General features: G+C 46.9%; 2 protein-coding genes across 2 annotated transcripts; both read left to right on the top strand.

The window, feature by feature from the left end:
• Positions 1-1914: 1914 nt before the first annotated feature.
• CCR8 (C-C motif chemokine receptor 8) lies at positions 1915-2979 on the top strand (the record flags this gene model as incomplete). Its single annotated transcript, XM_080673243.1, has 1 exon — positions 1915-2979. One exon carries the CDS (start codon positions 1915-1917, stop codon positions 2977-2979), a length of 1065 nt encoding a protein of 354 aa, XP_080529369.1.
• Positions 2980-4228: 1249 nt separating this feature from the next.
• Positions 4229-15943, top strand: SLC25A38 (solute carrier family 25 member 38). The gene is made up of 7 exons (XM_080672633.1): positions 4229-4617; positions 10378-10499; positions 11095-11179; positions 11670-11849; positions 12081-12249; positions 13304-13470; positions 15243-15943. The coding sequence occupies exons 1-7, from the start codon at positions 4549-4551 to the stop codon at positions 15363-15365; spliced, it is 915 nt and encodes a 304-aa protein (XP_080528759.1). The 5' UTR covers positions 4229-4548; the 3' UTR covers positions 15366-15943.
• The last annotated feature ends 416 nt before the right edge of the window (positions 15944-16359 follow it).

Below are 16359 nucleotides of genomic sequence, written 5' to 3'. Positions count from 1 at the left end.
TACCCTCTTCCATCTATCCCTACACTCTTCCCCGCCTTCCCCTAGTAATCACCATACCGTGGTCTGTGTCTATGAGCCTTTTTTTTTCTTAATTCTTTCTCCTGTTTCACTCACCCCTCCAGCCCTCTCCCCTCTGACAGCTGTCAGTCTGTTCTTCATATCTATGAATCTGTTTCTATTTTGTTTCTTCATTTTGTTCATTATATTTCACATATAAGTGAAATCATATGGTATTTGTCTTTCTCTGACTGGCTTATTTCACATAGCATAATACCACCTAGGTTCATCCAGGCTGTTGCAAAAGGTAAGATTTCCTTTTTATGGCTGAGTAGTATTCAAATATACATTTGTTTAAATGTACTACAGCTTTTTAATCTACGCATCTACTGATGGGCACTTGGGCTGCTTCCAAATCTTGGCTATTGTTAACTAGCACTGCAATGAACATAGGAGGGGTCACATATTCTTTCCAATCAGTGTGTCACGTTTCTTTGGATATAGTCCCAGAAGTTGAATCACTGGGTCAAGGCAGTTTCATTTGGAATTTTTTGAAATCCATACTGTTTTCTACAGTGGCTGTACCAGCCTGCATTCCCACCAACAGTGTATGAGGGTTCCCTTTTCTCCACATCCTGGCCAGCACTTGTCATTTGTGGATTTTTTTAATCATAGCCATTCTGACAGGTGTGAGGCAATATCTCATTGTAGTTTTAATTTGCATTTCTCTGATGATTAGTGACATTGAGCATCTTTTCATATGTCTGTTGGCAATCTGTATGTCCTCTTTAGAGAAGTGTCTATTCAGGGCCTTTGCCCATTTTTTAATTGAATTGTTTGTTTGTTTTTGGTGTTGAGTTGTTTTTTTATAAATTTTTGATATTATCCCCTTATCAATGCATCATTGGCAAATATGTTATCCCATTCAGCGGGTTGTCTTTTCATTTTGTTGATGGTTTCCTTTGCTGTGCAAAAACTTTTTAGTTTGATGTAGTCCCATTTGTTTGTTTTTTTCTTTTGTTTCCCTTGCCTAAGGATATATATCACACAAAAATATTGAACAAATTGCTTCTCCAACAGCCTTCTGGAACGAATTAAGTTCGAGAACCAAAGTTCTACTGTATAGGTATCAAATGTACCAATATATAATACATTGTCTGCACATTGCACTGTGCAGAGAGAGGGGGAGGTCTTTGGTATCTCATCATTTTCTTCTGAGGTCACCAGTTTAATCAGATCAGGGCGCCACCCTTAGGACCTCTTTTAACCTTCATTACCTTTCGAAAGCCTTATCTTTGAATAACATCACATTGGGAATTAGGGCTTCAATATCTGACTTTGGGGGAGGACACACGTCAGTCCACAACATTCTGCCCTCTAGCCTCGCAAAACTCATGCCCTTCTCATAGGCAAAATACACCCACTCCATTTCAACATCCTCCACAATCATAACCCATTCCAGCATTCGTCAAAAGCTTAATCTAGCCCTAACCAGGTTTGGCTCAGTGAATAGAGTGTCTGCCTGCAGACTGAAGGGTCCCAGGTTCGATTGAGGTCAAGGGCATGTACCTTGGTTGCGGGCACATCCCCAGTAGAGGTTATGCAAGAGGCAGCTGATCGATGTTTCTAACTCTCTATAACCTCTCCCTTCCTCTCTCTGTAAAAAATTAATAAAAATATATATTTTTTAAAAAGCTTCATCTAGATATCATCTAAATCAGGTATGTGTAAAACTGAGCTATGATTCATTTTAAATTCTTGGGAGAGGAGCAAGAACATTTAGTCTGAAACAGAGCTTTAAGACTTCAATATACGAGTTGGGAGCTGGGGGACGAATTCAGTCTGTACTTTTGAATTAAAATATTTTTAAAGTTGAATATCTCTTAGGTATCTCTGTGACCAGGTCCTCTTGCCTTGATGGATTATACACTCGAGCCCAACATGACAACAAGTGACTACTACTACCCTGATATCCTCTCAAGCCCCTGTGATGGAGAAGTTATCCAGAGAGAAAGCAAGTGGCTTCTTGCCATCTTTTACTGCCTCCTGTTTGTATTCGGTCTTCTGGGAAACAGCGTGGTCATCCTGGTCCTTGTCATCTGCAAGAAGCTGAAGAGCATCACAGACATATACCTCTTGAACCTGGCCCTGTCTGACCTGCTTTTTGTCTTCTCCTTCCCCTTTCAGACTCACTATCAGCTCTACCAGTGGGTGTTTGGGACTGTAATGTGCAAGGTAGTCTCTGGCTTTTACTACGTTGGCTTCTTCAGCAGCATGTTCTTTATCACCCTCATGAGCGTGGACAGGTACCTGGCAATTGTCCATGCTGTGTATGCCATGAACGTGAGGACAGCCAGAGTGGGTACAGCCCTGAGCCTGGCAGTATGGCTGATCGCTGTCATGGCCACCAGCCCACTGCTAGTATTTTACCAAGTGGCCTCTGAAGATGGCATCCTCCAGTGTTATTCGTCTTACAATCACCAGACTTTAAAGTGGAAGCTCTTCACCCACTTTGAAATAAATATCTTAGGCCTGCTGATCCCATTCACCATCCTGATGTTTTGCTACACTAGCATCCTGCACCAGCTGAAGAGTTGCCAGAACCAGAACAAGACCAAGGCCATCCAGTTGGTACTCATCGTGGTGATTACATCTTTAGTCTTCTGGGTCCCATTCAATGTGGTCCTCTTCCTCACTTCCCTGCACGACCTGCACATCTTGGATGGATGTGCCACGAGCCAGCAGCTGATTTATGCCACCCATGTCACAGAAATCATTTCCTTCACTCACTGCTGTGTGAACCCTATTATTTATGCTTTCGTGGGTGAGAAGTTCAAGAAACACCTCTCAGAAATATTTCAGACAAGTTGCAACCACATCCCCCTCTTCTTGGGGAGGTCAATCACCAAGGAGAAGGGGGAGAAACCATCCTCCTTCTATCAGCACTCCTCCCGTTCCTCTGGCACAGACTACATTTTGTGAGGACGGTGTCTCGAAGTGGGTCTCTACTTTCCCAGCCACTCCTCTTCCAAAAGACAAAAATGGTTTATACTGGAGTATGAGTGTCTTTTTAGTCTTAGAAATTTGGTTATAGACACAAGATATATTTCACATTAAATTTGTATTAGTAGGAATTTATTGATGTTTTATATAGAAAACCATTTCTCAAAAACACTTTGAAATGCTGTTATAATTCTGATGTCAATGTTTTTTGCATACAAAATAAACGTATTTTGTTTTGAGTGACCGGAGTTTCTGGGGTAAAATGACTGGGCTAGTATAGCGGGGATCCAAAGGAGGGTAAAATTAATAAGGGCAAGTTTTATTTTGTTACTTATTTTTTAGCTGTGGAATTTTAGGCAACTTACTTTAAATGTTTCAGTTAGTTTCCTTACATGTAAAATACATATCTTTGATTTATGTGAGAGGATCATACAGGGTTACAAAGCTGTGTTCTGATGCCACCTACTTGTCATTCAGTAGCTGACAGTGACAAGAGTCGCCTGCAGTAGGAGAGAAGAACTGGAGCTTAGTTCTGTATGTGTCATATGTTAAGAATATGTTTGTCGCCGAAACCGGTTTGGCTCAGTGGATAGAGCGTCGGCCTGCGGACTGAAGGGTCCCGGCTTCGATTCCGGTCAAGGGCATGTACATTGGTTGTGGGCACATCCCTGGTGGGAGGTGTGCAGGAGGCTGCTGATCGATGTTTCTCTCTCATCGATGTTTCTAGCTCTCTATCCCTCTCCCTTCCTCTCTGTAAAATATCAATAAAATATATTAAAAAAAAAAAAAGAATATGTTTGTCAAGGGAAGACTGAAGAACTATTCCAGATTGAAGGAGACTAAAGAGACATGACCACTAACGAGTATATAACCCTAAGTTGGATTCTAAGTCCGGGGGAAGTGCTGTGAAGGACCATTTGGGTACAGTTGGTAAAATTTGAATATGAACTATATATGCAATGACCCAAGTATGAAAGTATGGGATATGAAGGTACAACAGTTAATGTTACCTGTTATTACCTGGTAGGAAGTAAACCCCATGAAGGCATCAACTTCACCTGTTTTATTCGCTGCTGTATCCCCAGAGCCTGGAACAGCCCCCCAAACAAAATTCCTACAAGTGACAACCCCTGCAGTTCCGATGTCTTCACCAGGTGGCACTAAGGAGCGCGCCCTCACCTGCACCAGACCAGCCTCGACCCCGGAAGTTAAACCCCCCCGGCTCTTTTAGTTCCTCCAGCCGTCTCCACCCCTGATGCATTGAACCTAATCGTCTCCAGCCCTGAAGTCTGGGCAGAATGTGCCGGAGAGCAGAGCCGCGGTGTCTGCCAAGCAAGTGAAAAGCTGCAAGTGGTTCCCGGGTGCAGGCTCGTACGCCAGCCCCGAGCCACGTGCGCAGCCCGGGACCCTGCAGGTCCCGACGCCGACAGGTGCCGACGGTAGAGAGCCCCTGCTTTGAGACGCGTCATCTCCTCCCAAGTCGCCAGGTCCGGGCCAGAGCTCCCACCGACGGCCCCCTGAGCCCGGTGCACTCACAGACCCCCTCCAATGATTCAGAAGTCACGCCCGGCGCTGCTGCAACCTCAAGATGTGGGAGACAGGATGGAAACGCTTATGGTAAACTGCGGGAAAGGAAAGGCAGAGGGTCCAGGACTGCCGCTCAGGGAGGGTGCCAAGAGTCAGCGACCTTTGTGGACCCTTTCCTGCGCCCCGGGTGCGTGCAGATTGGAGGACTTGGCGAGCAAGGAGGAGGGAGGAGAGGATTGCAGCTTGGGACACACGACTAAAGGTCGCGCTGGTGCAGTGAATGGTATCTGGGTAGAGATGGGCGGAATTGCCGGGGCCTTGGGGGACGGGACAGGTTGGAGGATGAGGGGGGTGGGAATGTGCACGTGAGGCCCCAAACTAGGTGCGAGCGCTACGGGACGTCGCTTAGAGTTGGGTGCCTGGAGTGACAGAGGTGGGAGGACACCCGGGCAGTTAGTTATTTGGACCATCTCAAGGCCCGGTCACAGCGCCAAGCTGGAGACGTTGGGATCGCTGCGGGCGGAGAGGGCGGCACCTTTGGGTCTCCGGCCCCCAGCGGGCGGCGAAATGGTGCGTCAGCCGGCGCCGCGAGGCCACGCCCCCAGGCGTCCGGGTTGGCTGCGCGGTTGGGCCTCCGAGTCCCTATTGGTGGTGACGGAGCGGGGCTGCATCCAGCTCTGGCCTGGAGATTTATTGCATTTACAATTTAACTGGTTTTAGGATTTACTTATTTACTTTTAAACATTTTTAAAATTGATTTCAGAGAGGAAGGGAGAGGGAGAGAGAGGTAGAAACATCACTGATGAGAGAGAATCATCCATCTGCTGCCTCCTGCACGCCCCACACTGGGGATCTAGCCTCAACCCGGGCATGTGCCCTGACTAGGAATTGAACCATGACCTCCTGGTTCATAGGTTGATGCTCAACCACTGAGCCATGCCGGCTGGGCTAGGATTTTATTTTTTTAAGGGATGTAGAAATTGCTTGGGGAACTAGTTTTCTAACTATGGAAATGCTACTATTTGTGTACCTGTGTAGTATTGTTTGGTTCTTTCTGCCCTACAAAAAAAAACAAAGAAAAACAAAAAAACTGGATTACTCATTTTACTTAGCTTGAATAATTTTGGCTATTTAGAAAATATCAAATAGTTATCAGCTCTATTTATATGTTTACCAAATATTTATTGAGCCAATAATATATCTAAGCACTGTGCTGTGAAAAAAAGGATGTGAAAAAGATAGTTTATGTAATGGAGGAGGTTCTTTTTTTTTTTTAATCCTCACCTGCTTTTTTTATTGGTTTTAGAGAGAGAAGTAAGGAGAGGGAGAGAGAGAAACATTGATGTGAGAGTGAAACATCGATTCGTTGCCTCCTGCGTGCACTGTAACCAGGGATGGAACCAAAACCTGGGTATGGGCCCTGACAGGGACTTGAACCCAAGATCTGAGCCACACCAGCCAGGGCTGATTCATTCATTTTTGACAGTTGAGCACCTACAGTGTACCAGGCTCCATGCTAGAGGTACCCATGAGCTGTACAACCAGGACCTGTCCTGGACCCTCAGTTATAGGGAGATGGGCTCAGGTGTGGTGGAAGCACTGATGGGGGTTTTCCAGGGCGGGTAAGGTCTAGCAGAGGCCCAGATTAATTAGACACGGGAAGAGCTCAGGCAGAGTTCTCACAGGTGAAAAGAAGGCAGAGTCCATCCATTATAACTGCAGAGTGTAAGAGGCAGGAGGCTGAGAGCACAGACAACAAAGATAAAATGGGGCCTGTTGGTTCGTGGAAGGTTCTGCAAACCAGCAGTTTGGACTTTACCATTGGAGGAATAGGAACAATTAAGGAGTATTGTTTTTAATTTTTTAAAAATACATTGATTTCAGAGAGGAAGGACGAAGGAGAGAGAGATAGAAACATCAATGATGAGAGAGAATCATTGATCGGCTGCCTCCTGCACACCCCCTACTGGGGATCGAGCCCGCGACCCAGGCATGTGCCCTTGGCCAGAATCGAACCTAGGACCCTTCAGTCCGCAGGCTGACACTCTATCCACCGGCTAGGGCTGTTTTTAAATTTTAATTCAAGTCTCTCCCTGAAGGTGTTTGCACCTGGAAGCAGTGTGGTCAGATTTGCAGTTTTAGAAGATGACTGTGGCTGCCGGGTAGAGAAGGGACTAGACTAGCAGGGGTGGGCAAATTTTTTGAATCGAGGGCCACAATGGGTACTTAAACTGGACCGGAGGGCCGGAACAAAAGCATGGATGGAGTGTTTGTGTGAACTAATATAAATTCAAAGTAAACATCATTACATAAAAGGGTATGGTCTTTTTTTTTTATTTCAATAGTTTTTTTCATTTCAAACATTTTAACAAGAACAATGTAAACACTAATTATTATAATTTGAAACTTCAAAAAATGGAGGAATCATAGCACAATAACATACCTTATATTGAAGATGGCAAAGGCAAAATAAAATTGCCTAACAAAGGAAAGGTACAAAAGCCTTTCAAATTAAACTTAAATATAATAAAGTAATTTAAAACTAAAACAAATAGAAAAGAACAAAATGTATAAACAGTAAATTAAACATTTTCTTTAGTGCAACTTCCAAATTATGCCCGGGACGTAGATGTAGATGGCAATGTAGACTGGGTTGAAAGGTTTTTGGTCTTTGAAACATCAACTTCAGTGGGAACAGTGTTGTTGGTCTCCTTTTTAGCTAATGCTCTGATCCTGTGCTCTCCAGGGGCGTGTCTCCCTACATCACCACGATAACGTGTCTACGCACTCCCAGGGTGATGTCCGGGGACGCGTCCGCGGGCATTACAAGGAGCCTCTGGAAGATTGAGAGGTTGTTGCTTCTACTGAATAGGCGGATATAAATCCACCCACTCAGAAGAAGGAGCTGCGGCTGTGTTTCCCGACGTTGCCATGTTAACACTGCTGCTGGTGAAGGAGTGGAGGGGAGAGCAAGAGAACCCTCTGCTCTTTGGGCTCCGCAGGCCGGAGAGAACAGCCGAATGGGCCGGATCCGGCCCGTGGGCTGTAGTTTGCCCACGGCTGGTCTAGACCGAGCCTCCTGGGCTGGAGGTGTGGGTGTGGTTGCCTGTGTGTGGTGTGTAGTGTGAGTATGGGTGTGGGTGTGGGTATGGGTGTGGGCAGGGTGAGGTTGCCCTGAGAGGCTGCAGCTGGAGGAGATAAGAGGAACAGCAACATCTGCAGGCAGGTCGAGGGAAAGGAGACACAGCAGGGCAGCCAGAAGAAGAGAGAGAACCCCAAACTGAGAGGGGAGGCCATCAGCCATCTCAGATGCACCAGAGGGACCACGTAAGAAACGGATAAAGATGGGAATGAGGTCCTGGGATGCAGTGGGTCCTTGGCAAGCACCCAGGGCAGCTTAGTGGAGAAGCCTTGGCTGGATGGCAGGTGATGGGGGCCTGAGGAGTGAAGAGGGAGAGGAGATGGCTGGCCGTTGAGCTGGGAAGCTGGGGGGCTTGCAAGCTTGTTTCCAGGCAACAGAGAGGATGCCACTGGAACGGAGAGGCCGAGAGTCCAGGGAAGAACGCTAATTGGTGTTGCGAAGTCTCGGTCGAGGCTGAGAAACATAACACTTAGTGGGGTGAATATGTGTTAGCAGAAGGAGCAGGACCCTCTCCTTGGGGGCGGGGATTTGTGACACAGACCTGTAGTCCCATACATTTTGCTCCGTTTCACTGTTGTCTTATCAATTCTTTTTAAAAAAATTTTTTTTATTGATTTCAGAGAGGAAGGGAGAGGGAGAGAGAGAGAGAGAGAGAGAGAGAGAGAAGCATCAGTGATGAGAGAGAATCATTGATAGGCTGCCTCCTGCACACCCCACACTGGGGATGGAGCCCACAACCTGGGCATGTGCCCTGACCGGAAATCGAACCATGACCTCCTGGTTCATAGGTGGATGCTCAGCCACTGAGCCACGCTGGCCAGGTTGTCTTGCCAATTCTATCATCCTTTGATACTTTTACAAGCTGCTTGAACGTGGTTATAAACTCCACTACTTACTGTCTGAACTTATCTAATCCTTTTCCCAACAATCTTTTAAGTAATTCCAGTTATAACTTGTGACTTGGTTGTTTGGTGGAATATGGAATGATTTCTCTTCTCTGGGAAGCAAATATCACAGATCATAATCATTTTGGTTACATGATGTGCATACAGGCAACTTTATATTCATCTTAATAGTGTTTTAGGACCATGTATGCCATTTATTTAAAAATAACAAGGGGGCCCTAGCTGGTTTGGCTCAGTGGATAGAGCGTAGGCCTGCAGACTGAGGGGTCCCAGGTTTGATTCCAGTCAAAGACACGTGCCCGGGTTGTAGGCTCGTTCCCCAGTAGGGGGCGTGCAGGAGACAGTCGATCAATGATTCCCATCAGTCGATCAATGATTCCCATTCTATCTCCCTCTCCCTTCCCCTCTGAAATCAATAAAAATATGCTAAAAAAAAAATTACAAGGGGGAGAAGACCGTTTTGAATGGAGCTTGCCACGTAATTCTTTGGAGAAGGCTTTCCTTTTTGATTGAATTTTTATTTTTCAGTATTTCTTTTTTTTTAAATATATTTTATCGATTTTTTACAGAGAGGAAGGGAGAGGGAGAGAGTTAGAAACATCGATGAGAGAGCAACATCAATCAGCTGCCTCCTGCACACCCCCTACTGGGGATGTGCCCGCAACCAAGGTACGTGCCCTTGACCGGAATCGAACCTGGGACCTTTCAGTCCGCAGGCCGACGCTCTATCCACTGAGCCAAACCGGTTAGGGCCCAGACAGATTCTTGACATTCCAAAGTCACTTTGCACTCTGAAAGATGTCAGCCTTCCTCATCTCCTCAAAATCTTCCATGGGATCCTAATTTCGGTAGAAATCTGCATATGTCTTCTTTCTTGGTTCAGCCACAGCCAACTTACTGCAAGCTGCAACCCCAGGGATGCAGTGATCGCTCCAACAATATGAATGGCAGACGCTTGGCCAGAAGGCTGCGCGTCTGAGTGCTGGAGGCTAATTCCAGCATGGTTTTGTCAAAGCCCCGGAAGGCCTGCTAAGTCCTACTCATCTTAATTAATACGTCCTTCTTGATGGGGAAACGGAGGGCCCCTGATTGGATGTGTGCAAGTGACTTTACCCTGTGTGACTGCGGCTGGAGCCTGGGGCAGGCTGTGAGGGCTCTGGCGCTTGCCTGGGGGAGTACATTTAGTTTTTGATGGATTCTGCCCTTCCCCGTGGTGCCTCAGGATTCATCCGTGTGTATGACAGTCCTGGCTTAAAGGAGAGCCAGCAAAACCAGGAAGGGCCACTGGTCTACCGCACCCGCAGCGAGCTGCTTAGGTCTCAAGAGAGATGGGTGGGTGTAAGGAAAGGGGAAAGTTTTAAATTAAGGAAACCCATAGGTTTCACAGGAAGTGGCGCATGTCTTAACACTGTGGCCGAGCTTAAGGTTTCATTTCCTTTGTCTTGTTCCTATAAATATCTGCAGGCCCTGTAGCCAGGGAGCCTGGAAACCAGCCGTTCAGAGTCCACACACTGTGTTCAGTCGGTTTTGCTTTTGTGAAGATAAGGAGATAGGCAATAATTTTTATTGTGGGGACATGTCGCTCAGTAGGAGCCAAGTTATCAATGTCATGTCCAGAGAGCGCCCCCTGCGGCGTACTATGCCCTCAACAACCTTGCAGCGCCGTTCACACTCCAGGCTGCGCTTTTCCCTTCTCCCGAGTATGAAGCCAGTAGAGGGCGCCACTAGGTGACTTCTGTGAGATCCTCCCGCAGGTGAGGCCGCCAGTGGCAGCGCGGCTGACAGCGTTCTCTTGTCCTGCAGTTGCACCCGGCGATCAAGGCTTTCCTGTGCGGTTCCATCAGTGGCACCTGCTCTACCCTCCTCTTCCAGCCCCTGGATCTCCTCAAAACGCGCCTGCAGACTCTCCAGCCCTCAGCCCATGGGTAAGGCCTGCTGTCCCCCATTTCCCCGAGGGACCGGTCTCAGAACCTCTCTCTGGCCCAGGAGCATCTGTACCGTGTGAAGTCCACCTCCATTCTGTTGGCTGCTGGCTGGGAAGCAGGCCAGGCCCTACCTTCATGGGTTTTGTGTATATTCTTCTCTGTGAATATTTTTTACATTAATTAGTGTAATTGATGTAATTTAAGGTGGATTAAACGGGGTCCTTCCCTGAGCAGCTTCCTGGATCTGCCTGGGTGACATTTGCGTGTTATTGTGCTAGCCCGTAATGTACCTGTGCTGCAAGTATGGAGTGTCTTTTTTGTGTCCCCGTATTGGGTTCAGCACCGTGGGCAGTGTACTAAATATGTATGAACTGGAAGGGTATAAATCAGGTTATCCCATTGCTTGTAGGATGACTGGACAGATAAACGTATAAGTGTCAAATCATGACACCTCAGAACTCCGAGATTCCAAGACGCATTGTAGATTCTTAAGTGCCCTGAAGGGTCCACGCACAGGAGTCTTGGAGCGGGGAGCTGCCCTGTGCGGATGTGGTCTGTGACTTTCCCTCCCTGCCACCCTGTTGTCTGCCCTCAGATCCAGGCGCGTGGGAATGCTCACTCTGCTCCTGCAGGTGGTCCGCACCGAGAGTCTTCTGGGCCTGTGGAAAGGGATGTCCCCTGTAAGCTGCCTTTGGGATCTCCTCTTGCACCCTCTCCTTATAACTAGCCATTTCTCGTCTACCCCCCCGTATCCTCCTTTAAGCAAACGTGAGCGCCGGAAGTGCTGGGAGGACCTGCATGGTCCTCCTGCCTGCCTCGAGGTTGCTCGCTTGCTGTGTGAGGGCTGGGGGACGTGCACCTGCACTCTAACAAGGTCTGGCTTGCTAGTGCAGCTTCTACCTCACTCCCCTCCTCGGGTGGAGGGATAACTCGGAGGCATGACCTCCACCCATGCCCAGAGTTCCCCAAAGGGATTCCGTTGCCCAGGGGACTAACTGATGGACCGTCTTCCCTCTCTCCTGTTGGTGTTCCCTCCACACCTTAAATCAACTACTTGCATGCAAATCCTGGGCCCTTTGGGAAAACCCAGCTAAGACAGTATCTGATAGTACCGGTCTTTGATTTCTTTCCTCCTCCAACTCTTACCACCACCACCACCCGTCCCTGCAGTCCATTGTGAGGTGTGTCCCTGGTGTTGGAATCTACTTCGGGACTCTCTACTCTCTGAAGCAATACTTCCTGCCAGGCCATCCCCCCACTGCCATGGAGTCCGTCATGCTGGGGGTGAGCTCTCGCTCGGTTGCAGGGGTCTGCATGTCGCCTATCACTGTGATCAAGACACGTTACGAGGTGAGTTTGACCGCTTTAGGCCCTCAGGGTGGGTAAACAGAGGCATGAAGCTCCTTGAGTCAAGTGGCCACTGCTGTCACCTCCCAGAGAACCCATCTGAGTATTCAGGCCAAGCCGTGTGTGAGCCAAGGCCCCGGTGCCCTGGTAATGCCACCCACCCTGAAGCTGGCTTGCTTCCGTGCTCACACCCAGGGCCACTGTGCGAGCCCCTGTTCTGTGCTTCCTTTGCAGAGCGGGAGGTACCGCTATGAGAGCGTCTACGCAGCCCTGCGGAGCATCTACCGCAGCGAGGGCCACCGGGGCCTCTTCAGCGGCCTGACGGCGACACTCCTTCGTGATGCCCCCTTTTCTGGAATCTACCTAATGTTTTACAACCAGACCAAAACCATCGTGCCCCATGGTACGGATAAAAGAAGGTGTGGTGGGGAAAAGATCTCCCGAAACGCATTCTCACCGCTTGCTCTGCGACTGTTGGTTGCGACTGTGAGACTGTTGGTTGCTCTTAGCAGCTCCAGATCCTCAGCAGAGTTTTAAGAACTGAGCCTGGGCATTGTGGCCGGCCAGGGCCAGGCGCTCGGGTGCAGTGGGCATCACAGGCGTGGTCTCTGCTCTTTCACGTGCAGCCTTTGGAAAGGGATGCACTGTAATTCTTAGTGGGGAATGGGGCGGAATAAAGCACTTCTACGGAGGCCCTTAAGAATACTTCCTAAATCTGCCTGATTCTAAGAATTGCAATACTAAAATGTACAGTGATATTGTGTCCCAAGTACCTTAACATCAGGAAGCTGATGACATTAGTCTGACGCATTGTGGGTGATGTTAACTTTTTTATTTATTTATTTATTTTTTTAAATATATTTTATTGATATTTTACAGAGAGGAAGGGAGAGGGATAGAGAGCTAGAAACATCGATGAGAGAGAAACATCGATCAGCTGCCTCCTGCACACCTCCCACTGGGGATGTGCCCGCAACCAAGGTACATGCCCTTGACCGGAATCGAACCCGGGACCTTTCAGTCCGCAGGCCGACGCTCTATCCACTGAGCCAAACCGGTTTTGGCGATGTTAACTTTTTATCATGTGGATAAGGTAGCATCTTCATTGAAAACTCATTATTATTATTATTATCATTATTATTATTTTTGTAATTTGTATCTCTGTGGGGAGATACTTTGAATCTACATAAATCCATATAAAACTTCTTATTCCCTTCATCCATACATTTGAGCATTAGGCATTGGTTCTTGCTTGAATGAATTGTGATGGTTATAAAAAGGTGAATTTTCACTCCATCAGCACTTATTAGTTATACCTTTAAATTTTTTAATTCTTAACTTTGTTTGAATCCAGACCCTTCTGGCTATGGGGAAAAATTAGTGGGCAACTTGGCATTGATATTTATCTGATGAATGAGATCTATTTACAACTGAATGTTCCCTTTGTCCTATTTCAGACCAGTTGGATGCAGCCCTTATTCCCGTTGTAAATTTCAGCTGTGGGATATTTGCTGGTATTCTGGCCTCACTGGTAACTCAGCCTGCGGATGTTATCAAAACTCATATGCAGCTCTCCCCAGTGAAATTTCGGTGGATTGGCCAGGCAGTGACAATCATCTTCAGAGTAAGGCTGTACAGTCAATATGTGTTCTCATTGTGGTTAAGACACTCTCTCTAGAGTAGCAGTAGCCCTTATCCTTTACACAGTAGAATCACCTGGGGAGCTTTTAAAAATCCCCACAACCTGAGCTGGTTACAGCAGAATTTCTGGGGGGTGAAACCCAGGTATCCGTATTTTAAGTTCCCCAGTGGTTCCAATGTGTTGCCAAGATTGGGAGCCACTGCTGAAAACCTACAGTCAGTGTTTTGTTTGTTTGTTTTTCCAGGGGCCCTATATTAGGACAACCTGTGATATTTGTTAGGCATATAGATTGTAGGGTTCTACCCCAGACCCATTGAACCAGGCGATCCGGGGAGACTTGTCAAGGGCCCAGGAGGAAATATAGTCAGAAAAAAGCCACAAGCACATTTTCTCGCATTTGCTCTTATACAAATGGTGTTACTGAAGATAACAAGCACAGTAGACGTAAAGGCTTTGATGTACTATTTAAAGCCACTGAGTTGGCCCTTGGGAAACATGTACTGTTATCACCCACCAGATGCTCTTGTTTGCGGTAAATGTATCACCTGTATCTTTAGATTTTTCTGTACTTCTCAATTTTTCTATGCAGCAGAGGAAACCTAGCATATGCATCGAGTCCCATAAAAGCAGATATTTATGAATCTGATCATATCTTCACACTGCTGAGGTTGCCTGCTTCCTTCTTCTCTATACCTACAGTCACATAGTCTGAAATATATTCAGATAGATAGATACATAGATACACATGTATATATATTTATTGTTGATAGTATTACAGATATCCCATTTTCCCCGCTTCCCCACCCCCCAGCCCCTACCTGAAATATATTCTTCAGTCTATGAGAAAATGGCAGGAATGATAACAATAGGAATGAACAAATCAATTCAGATTATGGGGGTTGAAAAAGAGGTGTTTTGTCTTTAATTCTTATATAGAGCCGTCAAAAATATACAGTGAATTACCCCCTCCTCCCACTCCCCCTCTCCCCAAAAAGCTCTCTCTAGGCAGAGAAATTGCCAAAAAGGCACCTTTTCCTTCTGCCTGGAGCCAGGGCCCAGGGCTGGGCGAGCAGACCTTGGTCTGGATTTCAGCTGCCACTGGGGCCTGGTGCTTCTGTGCTCTGCACAAGCTCTGCACCTGTACAGCCAAGAAATAAATCCCCTGGGAGGGAGCAAACCTGGGAAGAAAGTTTAGCAAGTAAGCAAAAAAAAAAAAAAAATTATTACAATGTGACTTTATGGTGATTGCATGGATATTAATTTCAGGAGGCATGGCCCAATAAAAGAAATGCAATACTAAAATGTACAGAAGCTCCTTTGGAGTGAGGGACAATACTAGACAAGTCATGAATTTAACGACACCAAAGCGTTTGTCCTACGAAAGGTTGCCAAATCCATTTCTTGGTCCTCTCATTGGTAAGAATGGTCTCCTTGGTACTTAGCACAAGGTGAGACTGTTTCTACACCAAATGTTGAAGCCTGAGTTTTTGGATCCAAATGGATGGGATCTCCAAATTCTGCTCCTACTGTAGTATGGCTGACCATCCTCTGGAAAAATAGCCTTTTCCAGGGTGAAAAAAAAATTTTTTTTAAAGTTCATTGTCTTCTTGAGCTCATTAGTCATAGTTTTGACATTATTTATAAAAGCTTAAAAACTAAGACTCAAAAATGGGGTACAGAGAGACCGCACTCTTGTGGCAGGTACATAATTATATCGCTACTTAACTGAGTTTTGACGTGCATTTCCCTCCTAGGACTACGGGCTGCGTGGCTTCTTCCAAGGCGGTGTTCCCCGGGTCCTCCGCAGGACTCTGATGGCAGCCATGGCATGGACAGTCTATGAAGAGATGATGGCCAAGATGGGCCTCAAGTCCTGACCCAGGGGCCCTGGGGAGAGATGGGATCTGTTGCCCTGCCTGGTTTCTGCCAAGAGCTGCTTCATCTCTCTCCTGGACTGAGATGAAGCCCTATGGGGAAAGCCAGGCAGATACGTCACCTTGTTACCCAGTTCAAGTAGCGAATAGGTGGGCCTGACTCAAGCTTTCAGGATCTCCCTGAAGAGGAGCCACTGAGACATACAGCACCTGGGGGAGAAGGCCTTGCACACCCTGCAAACCTGAAAGCATTTCCAGGGAGAGAGCTCTGTCGGGGTCTCCGCTTCAGCCACCCCCCCATACCACCGTGCCTCTTTGGGTCTGTTCTTGGGCAAGGAATTGCAAAGCCGGAGAAGCTGTGGGCCACCTGCCGTGACTGAGGAACTCCAGCGGGGGGCTGGTTCTGCAGAAAGAGGAGCCACTGTCACCAGGCCAAGTCTACATCGGAGATGATGTGGGGATGAGGAAGGAAAGGTGTCATGACTTCATTGGTTCATGAACCTGGCAGAGGCCCTGCAGAAGGGGGGGCAGTGGCTTCCTAGCCTCTCAGTGTCCAAATAAAGGTTTTTTATTTTGTCCCAGCACTGTTTCAACTCTGAGTTCTGGCATTTTCTGTAGCTGAAGATAAATAAAACAAAGCACTTTATCATTGAAACTGCTTGGAAAACCTAAATAGTGTCATCACTCTGTCCTAAGACCTTAAATAGGTCCTAAAATTTAGGACCTAAAATGTGTAAACAGTGTTACGTTACTTGTCATCAGTTTGCCCATTACAAATATACGGATTCAGTGATTTTTAGTAACTTTACTGCAATCATCACCATAAATCAATTTTAGAACACATGTATACCTCCTTAAGATCTCATTTATAGTTAATCCTCGTTCTGGACCCCCAACCCCAGGCAGCCACTGGTCTGCTTTCTGTCTTAAATTTGCCTTTTTTTTTTTTTTTTACAGAGAGGAAGGGCGAGGGAAAGAGAGTTAGAAACATCGATGA

Source organism: Plecotus auritus, assembly GCF_963455305.1.
Source record: "Plecotus auritus genome assembly, chromosome: 6".
In the NCBI taxonomy this organism is placed as follows: Eukaryota; Metazoa; Chordata; class Mammalia; order Chiroptera; family Vespertilionidae; genus Plecotus; species Plecotus auritus.
Note: the sequence above shows the minus strand (reverse complement) of the source record. Positions and strands in the feature narration are given on the sequence as shown.